At 35.3% G+C, this 20,577-nt stretch overlaps 1 protein-coding gene across 1 annotated transcript in view; it reads right to left on the reverse strand.

The window, feature by feature from the left end:
• The window catches only part of ASCC3 (activating signal cointegrator 1 complex subunit 3), a 257,401-nt gene that overhangs the window by 85,374 nt on the left and 151,450 nt on the right, over positions 1-20,577 (reverse strand). The window contains exons 24-30 of the mRNA XM_081093991.1: positions 17,491-17,659; positions 16,721-16,941; positions 15,248-15,333; positions 14,631-14,797; positions 14,376-14,521; positions 14,128-14,248; positions 11,483-11,625 (exon numbers count right to left, since the gene is read on the reverse strand). Coding sequence (XP_080950117.1) covers positions 11,483-11,625; positions 14,128-14,248; positions 14,376-14,521; positions 14,631-14,797; positions 15,248-15,333; positions 16,721-16,941; positions 17,491-17,659 — 1,053 coding nt within the window. The remainder of the gene's footprint in view (positions 1-11,482; positions 11,626-14,127; positions 14,249-14,375; positions 14,522-14,630; positions 14,798-15,247; positions 15,334-16,720; positions 16,942-17,490; positions 17,660-20,577) is intronic.

The following is a 20,577-nucleotide window of genomic DNA, read 5'->3' on the forward strand; positions in this document are numbered from 1 at the left end:
TTTCCTCATGGCCTTCGTGGCCCAGGGCAAGCAAGATAACTTGAGCCTTAGTTTAATAATTTACAAATCAAACTGGTGTTATTTTTGTTTATTTCTCATTTCTTTAATAGTGCAGTTAATATTTTTCATATTTCCCAGCTGTTTTTCTTTGTAAATTATCTTTTCATTTTTTTAGAGGGAAATGATAGCTCTTTTTCTTATTGGCCTGTGATAGGTCTTTATGGATAAAGGGTATTAACTCCTTGTCCATCATATGCTATAATGCTTTCATCTAGTTTTTTGTCCTTCACTTAATTTAATTTTTTTTTTTACTTTATGGTTTTAAAATTTAAAATTAATCCCATATGTTTCTTTGCCTCATCTTGAGATCAAATACATATTCACCTACTAGTTCAACTTTTGTTATAGTTTTATTTTTAACATTTAAATAATTAACTTGTAATTAACTTGTAATAGGAACTATGGTATAAATCTAAGTTTATTTTTGGTAAATAATTGGTTAATTATTCTAGCAATTCTGGTGAAATAATTCCTTAGCTCACTTATTTTACATCCTAAACTTACTATATTCTGAATTCTTATATATTCCAGTTTTTTAAATTTTAAAACAGATTTAATATCCAGACTCAGTTTCACTAAACTTTCATGTCTAAAGGGTTTCTGAAACTCGTATTTTATAAATACTCTCCGAATGTTCTATCACTTTCCACTCTACATGTGAAATACTCAAAGCAACACAGATTTTATGGTAACATGCAGCACATCTATTTTCTTACAAAACTGTCTCTCTGCAAAGAACTGAACAGAAAGCCTAATCTCTCTATGTAATGATAGACCTCCACTGGTCCTTGAGCAGGGAATGACACAAGGTGCAGCATGGGGAAGTTCGTTCTGGGCAACTTCACGAGGGGAGTAATGCAGGGACCAAATAGCTTGAGGATACATAAGCATTCTTTTAAAAAGACACATTTTTGTTATGTCTGTAGCTTCACTACCACAGTCCAAGAGTGACCAATTGTGGAATGGGAACTTGGAAATAGGTACATGCGTAAGTATTACATGCCGGAAGACTCACAAATATTAAAAACTGACATTGTCTTCAGACTTCATTTTACTATTAACCACTTCTAATATACACAAGTATACTTGTAACACACTCCTGGCTGTGCATAGATCAGTAAGGAGCTCACAAAATCTCCATCTCAAGAAACTTTAGCAGGCTGCTGCTGCACTTAGTAAAAATGCACAAGACAAGCAAATCAGTATTGTGAAGCATTCCAATTGTTTTCATTCTTACGCATTTTTTTCCCCAATGGTCAAAATATTTTCCTTTTTTTTTTTTTTTTTTAAGGTGGGAGCAAGCTGTTTTAATCCAACAATCTAAAAAACAGGAAGATGAAGTTTGCCTTTATAATAATTATTAATGTAAAAAAAGCACTGCATAAACAAGGTCATAGTTTAATGACACATATCAAAAATGCTATTTACCAACTTCCCCTGAACAGAATGCAATGTATAAACAGTTCCTTTTGTTTCATGGTCACAGTAAGGTCACCTGATATTTCTGCATTAGTTACCTTGTAAATTGTTAAGCAAGAATATAGAAATGTATTAACATAAATTCACTTTCCCTTTAAAATTAGTACAGGATAAGTAAGCTATAAAGAATGCATGCTATAAAGAAAGGTGCTTGTTTGTCTCATAAATTATATGTTAGCCATTCTCAAGTGACAGGTTATTATCCATTTTTTTGTTCAATAGTTCACTGCATAAAATATCATTAATTTATACTATCACGACTTAATTCACTGATATTCTTGCTCTGACAATTAGTTTCAGGGGTCCCCCCTCCCCCATTTCATAACTAAAACAGCAGTGTATCTTTTTAGCTTGTATAATTTATTATTCCATGGCAATGCCAAGCACATCCAAAAAGTAAGGTACCATTTACCATAGGAAAGCTAAAGAATTCTATGACAGGAGGTTTGGTGGGGCATTAATATCCTGTCCTTTCACATCAGGGAAGGCTCTCTATTTCTCATTCCCCTGCCCCCACATTCACATAAATCAATGCCTTAAAAAGAACTATTTGCCTATCTGAACTGGCAAAGACCTAAAATCCTCATGAGGACAATCACAAAAAACAACTTCATTTATTACATGGTTACTGTGGACGAATTCTGAGTTATTTGAACATCATAAAAAAGCAAAATGTATAGTAATATTATTCAATCATTAATCATAAAATACTACTAGGACAGCCAGTTTAAATTTTAAAAATGTAAAATTTTGATTACATTTAAATTTCTTCTTGATCAAAACATAATCTAAGCAAAATTTTTCAGGGACGTAGGATAATGAAAGCTTAAAACATGATACCAGATATTATTTGTTGAGCTCTTATTATGTATCAGGCACTGTGCTTATTACTTGACAAAATTATCACATTTAATCCTTTATATAAAATAATGTAAATTATTCATTTACATACCCCATATATTACAAATCAAAAGACTCAGTGAATTTTAAATCCTGGTTCCATGAGAAAATAAAATCTGAATTACCATTTTCTCAATTTTTCCAAGCACAGGTAGTACCATTCTAGATGGTTAGGAGAAAAGTTCATTGATTACCTACAATGGATGCCTTAGGAAGTTAAGAATTATTCTAGTTAAGAAAGACTGCTACAGCATTAAAAAAAATTTTTCATGACAATTAAACACTCTGATATAGAAAGTTGTAATTCCATAGTTTATTTCTGCTCAACTAAAATTTCTTGTAATGTATAATTATCTTTTCAATAAATGGTCTTAAAAATATATCTGACTATATGTTAGTTGAATAAAAAATTTTATTCAATATTATAAATAAAAGAAAAAAAGATCTATATTCCTTTAAGTAGTTGTCTTTGCTTAGGGTAGTGGGGGAGGAGGCACATATGTAAACTGTTGAACCAATTACTTTAACCTAATAGAATTTTTTTATATTTTAAATTTATTATACTCAAAAAAGCTTTTGTAGAAAGATAGGATTCCATTTAAGTAGATACATTACTCTGTGCCTGAAATACATTCCAGTCAGAATATAATTCAGTGAGTTGATGACAATGCTGGCTCCAAAAGAAAGGAGGAGACCAGATTGGACAAGAATGAGCTAACAGACTGTGCAGCCCAATTCTGTCCTTTTGAGTGTGATATATTGTTTCAAGATGCTAAAAACCCATACTTTCTCAAAGCACATTGTTGTGCTGGTTTTCCCATTTTCACAGAATCCTCATTATCAGAACTCTGTACTCTTTTCAAAGCACATCAGACTCAGACCAGATGCCACCAAATAATGCTTATCAATTATCTAAAATGCTCAACAAAAGATACAGCATACAGAATAATAAGTTATGAATACATTCATTAAAAATAATTAAATATATCACATCTGGTACAGATGTTAAATGAAATTAAAACATTTCCTTATAATTACTAAGTATTAACTTCTTACAATACATTTCTACAGGATAGACTGAAGGGGAAAAACTAAAATGAAAAAACACTTTAGAACATTCTATTGATCTACTAACAGGAAAAATTAAGAAAAAAATCTAAAGTAATTAAAGATAGTAAGTTTCCAAACTTTACTAGTACTCCTCAGATCATATTCTCTTGCTGCCCCTTCAGAAGTTCCAACAACCACACCTCAAAATAATTCATCATACTGTGTGTGTATGTGTATTTATGTATATATATAATTTATGTGATGAAATATACAATTATATGTAAATTAAATACATAAATAAAATCCAAATAATATTGCTATGTCTGATAAATACATACAATATTATTTTTAATGTGTGCTTTTTAGCTTGGCCTGATTCTTAATAACAGTAATATCAAAGCTGGGCTATAGATATTAAAGATTTTTCCTTATTAATTATTCTAATTTAATTCACTATGCTTCTGGTATGAAATCCCAGTGTATGTGCTTCATATTTGCTTATTTATTTACTTATTTATTTAATATATTTTTACTGATTTCAGAGAGGAAGGGAGAGGAAGAGAAACTTAGAAATATCAATGAGAGCGAATCATCATTGGCTGCCCCCCACCGGGAGTCCCCTGTGCCCTGACCAGGAATCGAATTGTGACCTCCTGGCTCATAGGTAGATGCTCAACCACTGAGCTACACCGGCCAGGAGTGCTTCATATTTATTTCTGAGTATGCTTACTTCCATTTCTAAGAAATTCAGATTCCAAAACATGGTTGGAGAGCATTTCCATATATTGAAAAGCCTTTAAAATGCAGAGAAAGCTGATGAAAAGAACTTAATAGAATTAATTTTCTAAAGTAGTATTATTTTAAATGAACAAATACTATATTAATTAAATCTGTAAAGGATCATAAGCCAAAGATTATAAAAATATGACCACATTTTAACCAGAAACTTTCAGCAAAAAGAACCTGTATATAAGGTATTATTCAATGTGGTAACAGTTAACATTTATTGAACATTTAATTCTGTATTGGACTGTTAATCCTCACAACAATCCTGTGAGGATAGGATTGTTATTATTATTATTCTTCTTTTATAAATGAAAGGATGAGGTTCAGAGTTTAAATACCCCACCAAGGTCATATAGCTTGCAATGGGCAGTCAGTATGGAACCCAGGAAGCCCGACTTAGGTCTAAGCTCTCAATGCCACACTCTAATCAGCACATGAATGAGAGGGATATTAAAAAAACCCAAAACAAACAAACAAAAAAACTACTTAAAGTAATGACATCATTCATTTGGCTTAAGGCTGGACCTTATTGTGCAAAAAACAGGTAAGATTAGAAGTAACGAGTAATATCCTAGAGACTCACAAGCTGGGGAACTCTATGCAGATTATGGCAAATTTTCAATTCTTTATTATTTGAGTATATCCACTCCTATGTGTCAAAATGAAGAATATCTAAAATTATCTTCTTTTGTAAACTAAAATATCACCTCTCAGGACTGAGAATGGTATAGCTCTTGTTGGTTGCTTGTGTTTGGTGTTTTAGTTACTGACTTTATCTTTATTGTATTTCCATTCCTGTCAAATCACACACACCCCAACTTTGACTTTTCCATTTTCTCTAGTTAATATGTTGTCTATAATTCCATTTAGCAGACTAAAAGAACACAGGCTCTGAGTCAGACACCCTAGTTTTGAATTCCCAAGCTCCACTTACTTGCTTGTACTAATAATGGGCAAATCACTTAATTCTTTCAAGTTTCAATTTCTGCAATTGTAAAATGGGATAAAAACATCAACCCTCCCAGAATTCATGATTAAATGAGATAATGTAAGCCTTTAGTGAACTATAAAGCACTCTCAACACATCAACTATCACTAAGCATAATAAGAGTTTTGCCTCTTTAAGAGGACATGCACAATAGCAACAAAGGCAAAATAAAAATGAATGGCTTCCTATCGTATAGCTACTCTTACTTACACAAATATTCCATAAGGCTCAACTGAGTTCAAATGTAGTACATCTGTAGATAACATGTATTCTGACAATTAATATCCTTAGCCTAATAGTTTCTTTTCTGGTCAGTTGTTAAGAGGTCAGAGACCTGACCAAAATAGCAGTGGGGGTGAGGCTTTTGTATCACGAGTCAAATCTATTTTAGTTTAATTAAAACAAACAAACAAACAAACAAACAAACGAACCCCAGATCCTTCTAGTTAAAAATGTGATAACCCTGCATTAAACTCTAATGACTGATTTTCAACAATCTCAAAGTCCATCTTCAAAGCCTGGTTCTTACCTATAGAAAAAGGTCAATAGACATATGGTGAATAAAAAGTCAAATGAATCAAAGAAAATGATAATGAAACATCACTAACAGAAACTCCACCACATCTGAACTTTTGATGATTTTGAGTAAAGCTAGACTGTTCATTTGTAAGTCTATGAGAGCTACACTTGTAATGAGATTGGATGAGCTATGCTTAGTTTTTAAGCACTTAAAAATTCCTTCACCATCAGACGTGAAAATACCAATTTTACTTTTCATGAGAGTACTCCTATGCACACCTACGCTACAGTTTTTCATAAATTCACTTTGAAGCACTGAGTAAAAAATTATTAATTAGCACATTTCTTTAATAATGTTTAGTGTACAGTAGTCCCCCTTATTTGCGGGGGACATGTTCTAAAACTCCCCAATGGATGCCTGAAACTCAGAATAATACTGCGCCCTATGTTATTAACAGTATGAAGGAAAACTGCTGCTAATGCAGTGTGAGATACATAGAGGAGTTGAGGGGGATAATGTAAGCAAGACTAAAGTCTCATATTCAGACATGGTTCTGCTCTCTCACCCTAGACATGGCATCTCATCCAAGGTGTGAGATGAAGTAGGACAGCATTCTGAGCTTTCAATCACTATGGCCACTTAAAAGAAAGGGTTTTCCCTCTGCTCTTTTATCTGTTAGTGCAGGCTGGCAACTATCCAGATCCTAGTACCGTTCCCCCTTGCATGTGGGACCAGACTGCAGAATATCTGGTGGAAACCAACAGACCATACTTGTTAGGTGCTAAATTTTAACATTAATTAAATTACATAGCAGATATTCTAGGAGTTGTATGTCCTATTTGCTTTCATTTCCTTCCTCTCCCACCCATTTATTCCTCAACTCATCCCATGCTGACTTCTGTTCACAACATGTCACTGGCTCCACTTGCCAAGTTCTTCCAGCACATCCAAGTGCTAAATCCCAGGGGAGTGTCTCTGCTCTCACATCACTGCACTCCATTAACATCTGATGCAGTCAAGCACTCCTTCCTTCACGAACCCTCTCTTCCACAGTGTTTTAGAACATTCTTCTTCACCGGCATCATTTGCTCAGTGCCCTTTGCCAGCTCCCCGCTTTCTGCCTAAGCTCACAGTGAGGAGTCCCTCAAGGGCTGCCCTCCAGTTCTCCACTTTGTCTCAGGGTCTCATGCACTCACCCGAGTTTAAAGACTGCTTCTATCATCACACACTGTTGTCTGTGTCTATGTTATATATACGGTGTGGTTACAGCCAGAGGGAAAGGGTTGGGAATTGAGGGATAAAAGGGGGGTAAATGGAGGGAGGAAAGAGACTTTGCTTTGGGGGTTGGGTGCACAATGCAGTGTTTTGTTTAGTTAAATAGTTGAAACCTGTATGATTTTGTGAACCAATGTCACTCCAATAAATTGAATAAAAAAATAAGTATAAAGGCTGCTCTAGCGTGATGTTCTCAAGTTCACATGTCCGTCTAACACTCTCTGTGAGATAGACTTCCTACATCTAGTTGCCCTGAAACCTCCATTTGAAAGTCTTAGACAAACAAATTAATGTGTCCAAAATATAACTTTTAAATAAAAACTAAAATATGTCTCCTCCTTCCTTTCTAGCCCATTCTCTCAGCCCCCATTTTAATAAGCGACACCATTATTTACTCAGATGTTAATAACGGGGGAGCCATTCTTGTTTTCTTTTTCTCAACCTCCACTCCTTATTTATCAGACAGTACTACTGAATCCAGCCCAAAGCATCTTTTCATTCCCATTGTCACCACCCTAGTGGCCCTCAGGTCACCACCATCAATTCCATGCTTACATCCATTTCAACCCATTTTCCACTAAACAGCAAAAGTGATCTTAAAATACATATAAGTTAGAGTATGTAAGTTGTTTAGTCTACAACCTTTTAGTGCCCAGGAACACCCCTTTCTTAGATATCTCTCTCCCTCCTTCCCTCCCTCCCTCCCTCCCTTCAGTTCTCTGTTCAAAGGTGCCCTCTCAGAGAGGCCTCTCCACTTATATTAATGTACGACATTCTACTACCACACTCAGTGCTCCCTATTCCCTGGACCCTATTTATTTTTTTTCTATATGAATTTCTTACATAGGTATGGAGGGAATGGTGTATGAATGGGTTTGGGTAGGTAAAGGAATGTGACAAATCTTTGCTGTTCACAAATAACTAGTATCTGAGAATCTCCTCCTACAAGAGAGGTCAGAGAGGAAAGGATAGTCCCTATTTTTGCTGCATGCTATAGAACGAAGCTCTGGCATTCTGATGTTTGTCTTGAACTCGATGCTTGAGAGCTTGATGTAAAAACCCACTAATAGTTTGAGGTTAATGGCGGAAGTGGTGGCTGTCAAATTGGGAATCCAAGGGTCATGGGAGCATTTGCCCATGAACTTTAAAATTATGATAAGAATTGATTCCAAAAAATGATGCAATTACTTCATAATGGCAAATATAAAAGGGATAACTTTTGAGGTTCCCTCGTATTTCACATCACTAATACATTTGAAGGGGTCCTTCCTAATACTCTGAAACTTTTACTGGATAGATAGATAACTCGTCCTGCCTTTGCTAGGAAATAAATTAGAACACATATATTTCTCCTTAGTCATATTCTTTCTGTCCATCTTCTTTAGATTTACCTTAGCTTTCTTTTCTTCCCATCCCTTCCACCTCCATATCTAGGATCACTTCCTGACTTAACACCATTCAATTGTAGAATGATTTTTATGTTACCCTATTCCAGAGGCACCCTGCTCCACAGCTGCCAGGATAATTGTGTTTACCTGCCTCCTTTGAATGCTCACGTTGTCAATGCTAGAGTCCTACCCAAAATACCTATGCCCTGACACAGAACACCAATCTGAGACCGTACAAGAGGCAGCAACAGGAAGTGACTAAACTTCTCACCCAGGATGCATGGAAAGTAACACAAAGGTTTAAGTGTTAAAAAGTCCTCCTATTTTAAGTTTTTAAGGGTATTCAACAATGAAAACACCTGCTATATGGTAGGTTTTGGTACAGATTGAATTTGCATAGTAATCAGCTGCAAACTTTCTGAAATTTTTATTTGAAAGGTGATTGCTTTTAGAGGCAGGAATAAAACAAAGCCTGTTGTCTTGGTCTTGAGATGGGCTTGGTGAAACATGATGACTGTTTCTAGCTGTCCTATTATAGCAATGAAACTACAAAACAGCAGAAACCATGCAACTAAATTCTATGGTTTCTAATTAGCTTCTATTGAGAAATGTTTGTGCTGACAAAAAATACAGAACAGAGAAGTAACTTTATACAATGGCTGTGCTGCCCGTAGTTCCTTAGGTCTTGAACATTAAAATGAAAAAACATAGTACAGTTGCACTGTACCTGGGAAGAGCACATGAGGTTCACATTTGAGGCTAATGTGAGCCACATATGTGCTAAACACACAGCCCTATATATATATTTTCAGCCAATATCCCAAATGTGTCCAATAGGTATGTACTTTGTACCTTGACATCAAAGAAAAATCTCCATTTGGAACACTTTTAGAAATGTAACAAGAGAGGGAAAAAATTAAGCTTAGCTGTATGCTGTACATAAACTAAACTGTCAATATTCCATACATCTATTTTTTTCAGCATCTGCTTCCTAAGTCAAGATACTGTGTAGACCCAAAAGGGTGATTATTGGGGCATGCTAATTAAATAACACAGGACAAGAAACCTTTTGACAAAATTATTTTGATCTTAAATTATTATCTTGAAAAATATTTGGTACACGTATACAAGTAACATTAACGAAGTAATGACGAAACTTGAAAGATAAAACGATAGCTTTCACTCTACTTCAAGGAGTCATGTGATACCTTTTCCATGAAACTAATGTTAAGGTCTGTTAGTTATTAGTAAATAAGGTCATCTGTGGTGCTATGCAAAAACATTTTGAAATATTAGTTAGCTATCACTAATTAAGGTATTACTGTAATACATACAGTATCATCTAACAGGTATACTAACCCTAAAGAATTTATGAGAAGTAGGAGAGAAAATGCAAACTATTGAGACTGGATACTAGGGGCTTAAAACAGTTTTTACTGTTTTTCCAGCTGCATAAAATGAGAAAGGGGAGATAGGGAGGAAGAAGGGAGACAATGTAATTATTTTTATTACTGATTTCATCTACTTTTTCATCATAACTCCAACTAGGAAAATATATTTTTTTGAAATGGAAAAGCCTAATGAAGGAAACTCACTAAATATAACTACATTGAGGAATAGAAGGAACCACATTAACAGATTGCATTATATAAAATGAAAAAACTTCTGTTTGTAAAAACAAGTATGATAAAAAGACATCAATGAACTAGACTAGCAAAATTAACTAATAAAGTAGATGAAAGATTAATGTGTATATAGCAATAAATATATATGAAAAAAGTGATATCATATAAAGTTCAGCAACAGATAAAGCCCAAAGGAATGAGAAGACAACATAGAGAAAAAGTAGACAATTAGTAAACATACGTATGAAAAAAAAAGTTCCAGTACACAAAAACCAAGGTACATATTGAAGGATTAAAATAGGAACATTTTATCTATAATATACCAATAAATTACAGCAAGTGAGGATGTTGTAAAACTGTCACTCTCAGATACTGCTGACAATTCATACTTCATGCATGAATGGTGATAACATTAAATGATACAGCCCTTTTAGAAAACAATTAGCAGTGTACATGAAAAGTTATAAATACATTGGTATTATTTGATCCATTAATTTTAAATTTAGAATTCTATACCAAGCAAATAATTCTAAATAAAAAACCCTATAGTAATAAATATGTGTAATTATTTAATTATAGCAGGAAAATACAATTGAACAGGTACATAATTAACATAATTATGTAGATACAAAATTATTATTGCTTAAAATTTTAATGATGGTTATTACTTGGTTAAAGGATAACAACAGCTTTTTAAGTTTTATATACTTAGTGTTTACTAAATTACTAAATTTTTAAAAATGGTCATGTTAGATATTTTATAAAAAGTTAATTTTACAAAATTGATAAGTTCCTTGAGGGCAGTAAACACTCAAATATTATGAAAACTTAGTTGAATATTAAAATATACAGGTGATAATAATGAATATTAAAATATACAGGTGATGATGTTAAAGATAAAAACTACAAGGATAAATATAAGAAATTTCAGTCTTTTTCAACTAAATATTTATTTTTTATCTAATATATCAAATTATTAATAGTGTTAAGGTGGTATAACACATTTCTTCTTTCCTCTATTCTTTTTTTTTAAATATCTTTTTTAAATATATTTTATTGATTTTTTACAGAGAGGAAGGGAGAGGGATAGAGACTTAGAAACATCAATGAGAGAGAAACATCGATCAGCTGCCTCCTGCACGCTCCCTACTGGATATGTGCCCGCAACCAAGGTACATGCCCTTGACCGGAATCGAAGCTGGGACCCTTGAGTCCGCAGACCGACGCTCTATCCACTGAGCCAAACCAGTTAGGGTTTTCCTCTTTTCTTAAAAAAAGTTCTGTAATGTTAAAACTAAACATTATGTTTAGTGTAGATTAAAACTAAACATAATTAAATGTTATTTTTATTACACTACAATACAAACTAATTTGACATTTATATGAAGTAGAAATAAAATATACTGCTTACCTCTCTTTCATCCATATTCAGCCACTGCTTCGGATCTTCTTCAGTAGCCAGAAAAGCTATCAATTCCAGAGCAGTAAGACGAGTTTGACGCCTTGATGAGACAAATATCAAAACAGGTTTGGCTGGAGAATGGCTTCTAATTGCTGTAGAAAAGTTGTGGAAAATAAAATAATAAGCCATTTATACGAAAATCTGAATTTATTAGAATATTGAAGGGATATAGGAAAGCTAATGTTGTAAGCTAGTTAAATGAATTCTTAATTTAGTCATGAATCATAGCATTTCTGAGGTGCTAGATGGACAGTATATTTTAGAAAGGACAGCAAAGGAAGGTAGCTGGCCCTGAGGGAAACACTGCCTGGGACAGGGAAGAGTTAACTTTGCTGGCTCCCAGGTCTGTTCTGAGCTGCTGAGGAAGGAGACACTCAAAAGTGGAGGCTCTCCAATAATAGCTGTATATGGGTACTGAATCTCAGGTTGTGTTTTCTGTTTCTGAGTCAGTTCTCTGCTTGCCTGAGAAATGATATTACAGAACTAACTGGTCCTGGGATATGGAGAGAGTCAAGTCCTACAGGGCGATCCTACAGGGCGATCAGCACTTTCTAAGAAAAGCTACAAAAAATTCCTTTGAGTTTTGCTCTGTTCACATTAGAGGGAAAATGAAGAGAATTTTAATAAATAAACTACTAAGAGATAGCCAGAAGAATATTTTCCTTAAAACGTGTAAGATTTCAATAGGAAGATAAGAGAATGCAGAGGAGAGCTGAAGAGAACACCAGGCCTGAGCCCACGTCTGTGTGATGGCCCATGGGGAGTTGATACACTTAAGATGAGGTGATTAGTTTAAAAGCTGAGTCTTAAGACTGAAAACAAAAAAACAAAAAAAAAACTTAAGGAGTCACATATATCATTTGAATTAATTGAAAGTGAGGTTTCTTTGCTATTAGAGGCTCCAAAATACTAGTAAAATGGCACAAATAGAATTCATACTTATGTCCACGTAGCTCTCTTAAAAGAGTCAGATATTTAAAATTTTTATATGATGAAAGGCCAACCTGCTTATAATTTCTTGTTTCAAATTTAAGCTGTAGAATTTATTTTTATGGACTAAGAAATAAGGTTTATAATAAAAGTGTTGCCATGACCTTGACTATATTTATACTCTAATAGTGAGTATAAAGCTATCATAAAATCATATTTCTAAACTCAAAGAAATATAGTGATCTGCTATGGGCACAATTAAATAGCTTATAAAGATAGCTGCTGTACCTATACAATATCTAGAGAAGTCTAAGTATTTCAGTTCTTTACTATTGATTTACACAATGCAGACTGCTTCATTTCAATCACTAGTATGCAATCAGCCACTTTTTAAATAAATATAAGCAATCTCAACAATACATACTTTAAAAAATAAACTCATTTATTTCATTTCTCAAGTTTATCAGAATAGTATAGAATGTAAACGGCAATGCTTTGATAAACCGTATTAGATATACAATGTTTAAAATGCACGTTAGTACAATATTGGTATCATTTGAACACATAATCGTGAATGAATGTGTCTTTTTTAAACCTCACCATTTAATGGATTTTTGCTGCGGCAAGAACAGGTGTGCCTGAACAGCGCACGGCAGATTTATTGTTCATTAGTGATTTTGTACAATGCTTCTGTGGAGGTGTAAATAATCTGAACTGCCAAGATTGGTCTCTAGTTCACAATCAATACTTTGCTTCTGTCATAAAGCTAATTACAGCAGCTAAAAAGTCACCTCACAACTGTCACCTCACAATCAACAGCCGTTCACATTAGAAAATTTATTTTGGAGGTTATTTTTAATTGATATAATAAATATTCCTTATGCAGCCTAAACAAAACATGTTTCTACAAAATAAGAGTGTTATTCTTAAATCTTTTCCGCTTGCCTAATTTTTTTTATTAAGGGGAAAACAAAAAACAACACAGAAACAGAAGCAAAAAAAGTACTGACATTTGTTAAGTTTTATGGTTTCTGGTAAAAATTAAGATTATATGGTTCTGTTTTTTTTTAAGGTGGCTTCTATTTATCATTTGCTCAAGCTACTTCCATAAGAAAACACCTTAGCAGATTTTTAGATTGGTTTGATTACTATTTAACATTATATACATTTATTCTACAACAAATGTCTTATCATTTGTAAATCTAATTTTCAATAGCTAATTCAACATATACTAGAGGCCCGGTGCACAGATTCCTCACCAGTGGGGTCCCTCGGCCTAGCCTGTGAGGATGGGGCAGAAAAAGGCTCTCCAACATCCCACGAGGGGTCCTGGATTGCGAAAGGGTGATGCACACCGGAATCAGGCTCCCTCCTCTCTGGTTCTGGGTGCGTCACCTGAGAACCACCGCTGCCAAGTGACTGCAGCTTGGAAGCTCCTGCATTGAGTATCTGGCCCCTGGTGGTCAGTGTGTGTCATAGCTACTGGCCAGTCGGCCGGTCACTTAGGCTTTTATATATATAGATTCCTGAAAAGTTGAGATAGTTTTAGATATCTGTAGAAGGTGGAGCAGTATCACCCTTTCTAAGAAACTCAAATTATTTAAAAATGCATTTAAAGGCTATCACACAATGGTTGCTATTCATTCTAAGAATCCGGAGCTCACCCTGAAATGTAGGCTTATTCATACTAGCCATACGGGGACAGTAATGTTGACCCGGGAAGCCTTGAATGTGAACTTCCAGTGGAACTGGGCGCACTGACGGTCGGAAGTTGAATAAACCCATCTAGAGGAAAAATGAGAGAGAAACCATTTTCAGTTTTTATATTTAAGTTTATAATGTTAGACTGCCTCCTAAATGAGGAAACCTAAGCCACATTATTAAATGCCTGATTTATCCATTTTCCATATACCTGACGAATATTGAGCCAGTCAGCAAGGTCTCTGGCATTAGCTAATGCAGTAGATAGTCCAACTACTCTAACGGGCTTTTCTGTGTGTGATGAGATGAAATTCGTCCGAGAGACAATGACTTCTAGAACAGGGCCTCTTTCCTCCCCTAGGAAATAAGAACAATGCACGTTAATCATTTAACAAATCCTGATGCTGGCTGATGAAGGTAAGAGAGTCAAATTTTGTAAAATGGCATCAGATACAGCGGTACCCACCCAGCAGATGGATCTCGTCTATGATGAGAATCGTGACTTGCTTCACATAGTTCCTGTTCTGCCAGCTTCTGCTGACTCCATCCCACTTCTCTGGTGTGGTGACGATAAGGTCAGCTTTGGCAATGGACTTCATGTCAGGAGTCACATCCCCTGTTAGTTCAATAACTCTGGAGAGCAATAAAAATTATCCCTTTAACTTTTTAAGTGACATATGACCTTGGAAAGGTCAAAATACATCTTTCAAAATAAAACTTTTTAATGTTAAAAACTATTTTATCTCCCTTTGATATCTGAAATGTTCAATGAGTCTAAAGCAGGGTGGGAAACCTTTTCTCTGCCAAGGGCCACTTGGATATTTATAACATCATTCACAGGCCATACAAAATTATCAACTATATTAGCCTGCTATATTTCGTCAAACATCTAATATACCCCTAATGCCTTGGCAGTCAGACCAAATGATTTCATGGGCCTTGTAAGCCATCCTACCAGTGGATGTTCCCCACCCCTGCTATAAATAACAGACTATGAAAATCACTGCAAATTTTGCAAGTCTTTTATTTATTGGTCTCTTTAGATTATTCACAGCATATCTTTTGAAAAAAATAAGAACTTACTTTTTACCAAGTTTTTCTTCTATTCTAACTTTCCAATCATCCATTCTTTCACGAACTAGGGCTTTCAGGGGTGCAATATATACTGCCTAAAGGAGGGGGGGCAAAAGGACACTCATGAAAATAGTGACAGTAGTTTCAAGTAAAGGTAAACTCCATAAAATTGATCACATTATGACAATGTGCTTTTAAAATTTATCTTTTATTACTGAAAAGCTTAAAATTTTAAATTAATGGGAAAAAACCATTAACCCAATCTACATTTATCCAAAGTAAGATTTACTGGTAAATATAATACCTCATCATAAAAATATTGACAGAAAATTTTAAATATTTTCTAAGATGCACCAAAGGTAATTTTCACAAAAAGTATTTTACAGTAAAATTATCTTCTAATGTAATGTAAAAAATTAAAAAAATTATGAGACAATATATTACAGAGAGAAAATTAGGGTTTGGATGATAATAAGTTTTTCTTGGAATTATATAATCAAGAGTTATTGGAGTTGTAACTTTTTCATGAAAAAAGTTACTAATTTTGAAATTTGGAAGAGAAATACTCTGCTTGTTTAAATTTTAATGTAGATTTTTATGGAAGGTGTCAGTTATGTGCATAGTTTAGGTGTTATCCCTTTTATTTTTATTTTTTTGAAAAACAAACTGTCCTAATAATCCAAATTTACATACAGATTATTCACTGAAAAATAATGCTTTCCTTTCTAAAATGTTTCACATTTAGAGTAGAGCTCTGCTGTTGTATTAATGGATCAGTAATCACTGAGAATAGGAAAACTAATCAGGGAAGAAAAGCCACTAATTAGAAGTCACTAAAAAAGGAAGTTAAAACATTTCTGAAATAATAAAATCAGAAAAATAGCACATAATTCCAATCACAACTATGACTCAGCTTCCCTAAGAAATAATATTTTTAAACTGTATTTTGCATTTTAGGAACACTGAAAATCAATATGTATTTGATTTGCCATGCTATTTTACATTACATAATGATATGGTCATTTAGAGAAAAGTGGAATAAAAGCTACCTCTACATTTCTGTATATAATCAAACTGTATTTGTTAAAGTATTTGCATTTCCTTCATAATTAAAGACTTTGGATTATGAATCATTATATATCTTATAAATATGGCTATGAATTAAGTATCTTACAATGAAAATGCCGATAAAGTATAGATATCTTATGATGCGGAAAGGACATGTGAGTACCATATGTAAATTAGAAATTGAACTGGAAGACTCCAAAATTTAAGGTAAATGCTCGGGTGGCCAGTTACTATAAATCTGATCTCCATCCCTCCCTCTCCCTCCCCCCGCCAACTCCACCAACCAGAAAAATTTCCTAAGAGAGTAACAAAGCTCTTCATAAAGTCCTGCCAGTATATTTAGAATGGGCTAATATACAGATTATAAAATGCCTTTTCTAACTGAATGTAAGCCTGTGATTCTTTCAAACAGACCTTTGAAGTAGGGTACTGATTGAAGACTCTGAAAATGGCTAATTCAGCTGCAACAGTCTTTCCTGATCCAGTGGGTGCTCCAAGCAGGACATTGCAGTCTGTGTGATACAGCGTATGAAATATTTGTGTCTGCACAGGGTTAAAGTGGCTAAAGTTGTACAGTGCTTCATATGCTTCACACCCTAAAGCCGTGACTGGTAAAGGCTGAAGATCCAGTAATTCTGAAAAGACACATCAGATACTGTTAAATAATAACTGGAAAATATACACAATACTGAATACTGTATCTTAGGAATAAATTAAAACAAACCTTAATTCTTTAGAGGTCTTAACATAAATTCTTATATACTAGTTACAGGCCTTCCCCCCCCCCCCCCATTACCACATTTATAATATTGATCCATTGGACACTTTTTGGGGGGAGTTCCCCATAAGTCAACTATAGTGCCATATCTTTCTTTTCTATCAGGGAAGTAATGTGAATGAGAGGTGTATAAAAACATGCACTGTTACAGAACAAAAGTAAATCTAATTTGTAGAAAATGAAAGCCATTTGTAAAGTTCAGTACTACAATGGTTACTCTAACAAATTACTTTTGATCTATTAGACAACTGGCCAAACTAGAGTGGTCAAGTGAACTGTTGGTCTAGCCAATGGACATGAATTATTATAAGAAAGATTTCAATCCAGATTCAAACAATTTTAAAGCATAGATGCTTTTCAACATTAACTAAAACAACAATTTTCAAATTACTATTCAATATGTTACCTGTATGAGGAGGATGTCTCTCTGGTAGAATCAGATGTTGAAAGTTGATAATACACACAGCTTCAGCTCCTAACCATCTATCAGACACTGCTCGGATGTAGTATTGGGAAGGCAAAGGTTCAAAAATGGGGATTGTAAATACCAGTAGTTGAGCTTCTTTACTAATGACCTAATGTGAAATAAAGTCTAAAATGAATATGGATATTCTAATATCATAAGGTCTTATTAGTTTATTGTTAAAACAATGATATCTACAGCAATATGTGCTAGAGATAAAGAAAATGTCTTGGATTTCTAAATAACTGAGATATTCATGTATTTCAGAAACTTGTGGGTGGATCCCTTCTGAAGTTAACTAACATAGCAGAAGGTGACAGTTACACTCAATTTACAATATTTACAATGCATATCATCACGAGTTAACAGGTTAGCAATTCGACTCATTCAATTACTTAATTGCATGATTTTTATTTAATACTAGAGGCCCGGTCCACAAAAAAATTTGTGCACTGGGGGGTGGGGGGGTCCCCTCAGCCCGGCCTGTGCCCATTCACAGTCCAGGACCCCTTGGGGGATGTCCACCTGTCGACTTAGGCCCACTCCCTGAGGGATCAGGCCTAAGCTTGCAGTCAGACATCCTTCTGGCAGCCGGGGAGCCCTAGGGGATGTCCGACTAAAGGCTTAGGCCCCCAAGGGATCAGGTCTAAACCATTAGCTGGACATTCTTAGTGCAGCCACGGAGGTGGGAGTGGCTCCTGCCACTACCACTGTGCTGGCCAGCAATGAGCAAGCTTCTGGCTGAGTGGCACTCCCCATATGGAAGTGCACTGACCACCAGGTGGCAGCTCCTGCATTGAGTGTCTGTCCCCTGGTGGCCAGTGTGCATCATAGCAACCGGTCATTTTGCCATTCAGTCAATGTGCTTATTAGCCTTTTATTATTATTATAGAGGATATCCCTATTTCCCCCCTTTTGCCCCCTCTACCCAACTCTTGCCCCCCACTTCTCTCTGGCCATCACCAGACTGCTGTCTGTGTCCATGTGTTGTGCATATATTTTCTTTGGCTAATCCCTTCTTTAAATTCACTTCTTTAAATTTGTATTTTCAGATAAGTGCTTATGACTGCACTATTATATATTTTCTATTATATCATTTAGAATTAAGATATTTTTTAATTGAACCCTTGTAAATTAAAACAAACCTTAATTCTTTAGAGGTCTTAACATAAATTCTTATATACTAGTTACAGGCCTTCCCCCCCCCCCCCCCCCATTACCACATTTATAATATTGATCCATTGGACACTTTTTGGGGGGAGTTCCCCATAAGTCAACTATAGTGCCATATCTTTCTTTTCTATCAGGGAAGTAATGTGAATGAGAGGTGTATAAAAACATGCACTGTTACAGAACAAAAGTAAATCTAATTTGTAGAAAATGAAAGCCATTTGTAAAGTTCAGTACTACAATGGTTACTCTAACAAATTACTTTTGATCTATTAGACAACTGGCCAAACTAGAGTGGTCAAGTGAACTGTTGGTCTAGAAGCAATTAGGAGATTTTTCATGTAATGCAGATACATTTCAATTAATATTTTATTAATTTTTAATTTTTTAATATTTTAATTTGAAATACTCTCCTACATGTAAAAAAAAAACTATAAAACACTACAGCATATTATATGTACCCTTCACCCAATTTCTTAGGTGTTAATAATTTAAACATAACCATTATACAACTAACAAAATTTAGAATATATTTTTCTTATAATCTCTTCAATGTTATTTAATCCATTTATTTTGATTTTGTTAATTTTCACCCAAGGATATTTTTCCATTGAATTTTAGAGAGAGTGAAGGGAAAGGGAGAGACACATTGATTGGTTGCCTCCTGCACATGCTTTGATAGGGACTGGGGATCAAGCCAGCAACTGAGGTACATGCCCTTGACTGGAATCAAACCTGGGACCCTTCGGTCCACGGGCTAATGCTCAATCCAATGAACAAAACAGGCTGCAGCTTAATTCATTTACTTTTAATCTATATGTGTCTTTATATTTAAAGTGGGTTTTTGCCGGGAGCCGGTCCATCCTTGCTGTTTCAAGGGACCTGGCATATATAGCATACTGTTCTTAATATGTTTGCTCCCCTTAGCGCTGTGTGTTTTAACCAAGGTCACCTCTCCGAGAAAGGTTGTTTCCCCAGGTAGGAATTTTTCCCTGAAGTCAGGGAGGGGATGCCTCTCCTAGAAAGGTTGTTTCCCCAGGTAGGAATTTTCCCCTGAAGTTAGGGAGGGAATAAAACCCCTCAACTAAGTGCCAGGCGGGTAATTAATCACTTTAACTATGAACAATCATGCTTAAGCTACATAATCTTTACTCCCTGGAATGGAGATAAGAAACGCCCTAACCTTTGTAATAGAGATTGACAGGATTAAAATCAACTGGTATAAATACAGATGTAATAAGACAGCAAGACTCAGAACTTAGGAGACAGAGAGAGAAGACAGAACCTAGGCACAGAACCTACAGAGAACGTTCTCTAGAGACAGAAGAACTTCGCTGGAGAGAACATGGCAAAAGATCCTGGACAGAAACTGGCCTCAGAACCTAGAGACAGAACCTAGCGAGAGAACATAGCAAAAGATCCTGGACTGAACCTGACTACAGAAATTGTCAAGAGAACCTGACTAGAACCTGGTGACTGAACCTGGCTGGAGAACCTAGCAAGGGAACTTGGCTACAGAACCTGGCTGGAGAACCTGGACAGAACCTGGCTGAAGAACCTAGCGAGGGAACATGGCTACAGAACCTGGCTGGAGAACCTAGCGAGGGAACATGGCTATAGAACCTGGCTGGAGAACCTGGAGAACCTGGCTGGAGAACCTAGCAAGAGACCATGGACACAGAACCTGGCTGGAGATCCTAAGCAGAACCTCTCTGGAGATTGAGACCAGAACTTGGCTGGAGATCCTGGCTAGACTGCTGATCAACTGAACGCTGTCTCCGTGTCATTCCTTCTTCGCCGACTCCGTCCACACCTTTGGGGACCCCTGGACCCGCTGGGGTTGGACCCCGGCAGGTTTTG

Source organism: Myotis nattereri (genome assembly GCF_964212035.1).
Source record: "Myotis nattereri genome assembly, chromosome: 6".
Lineage (NCBI taxonomy): Eukaryota > Metazoa > Chordata > Mammalia > Chiroptera > Vespertilionidae > Myotis > Myotis nattereri.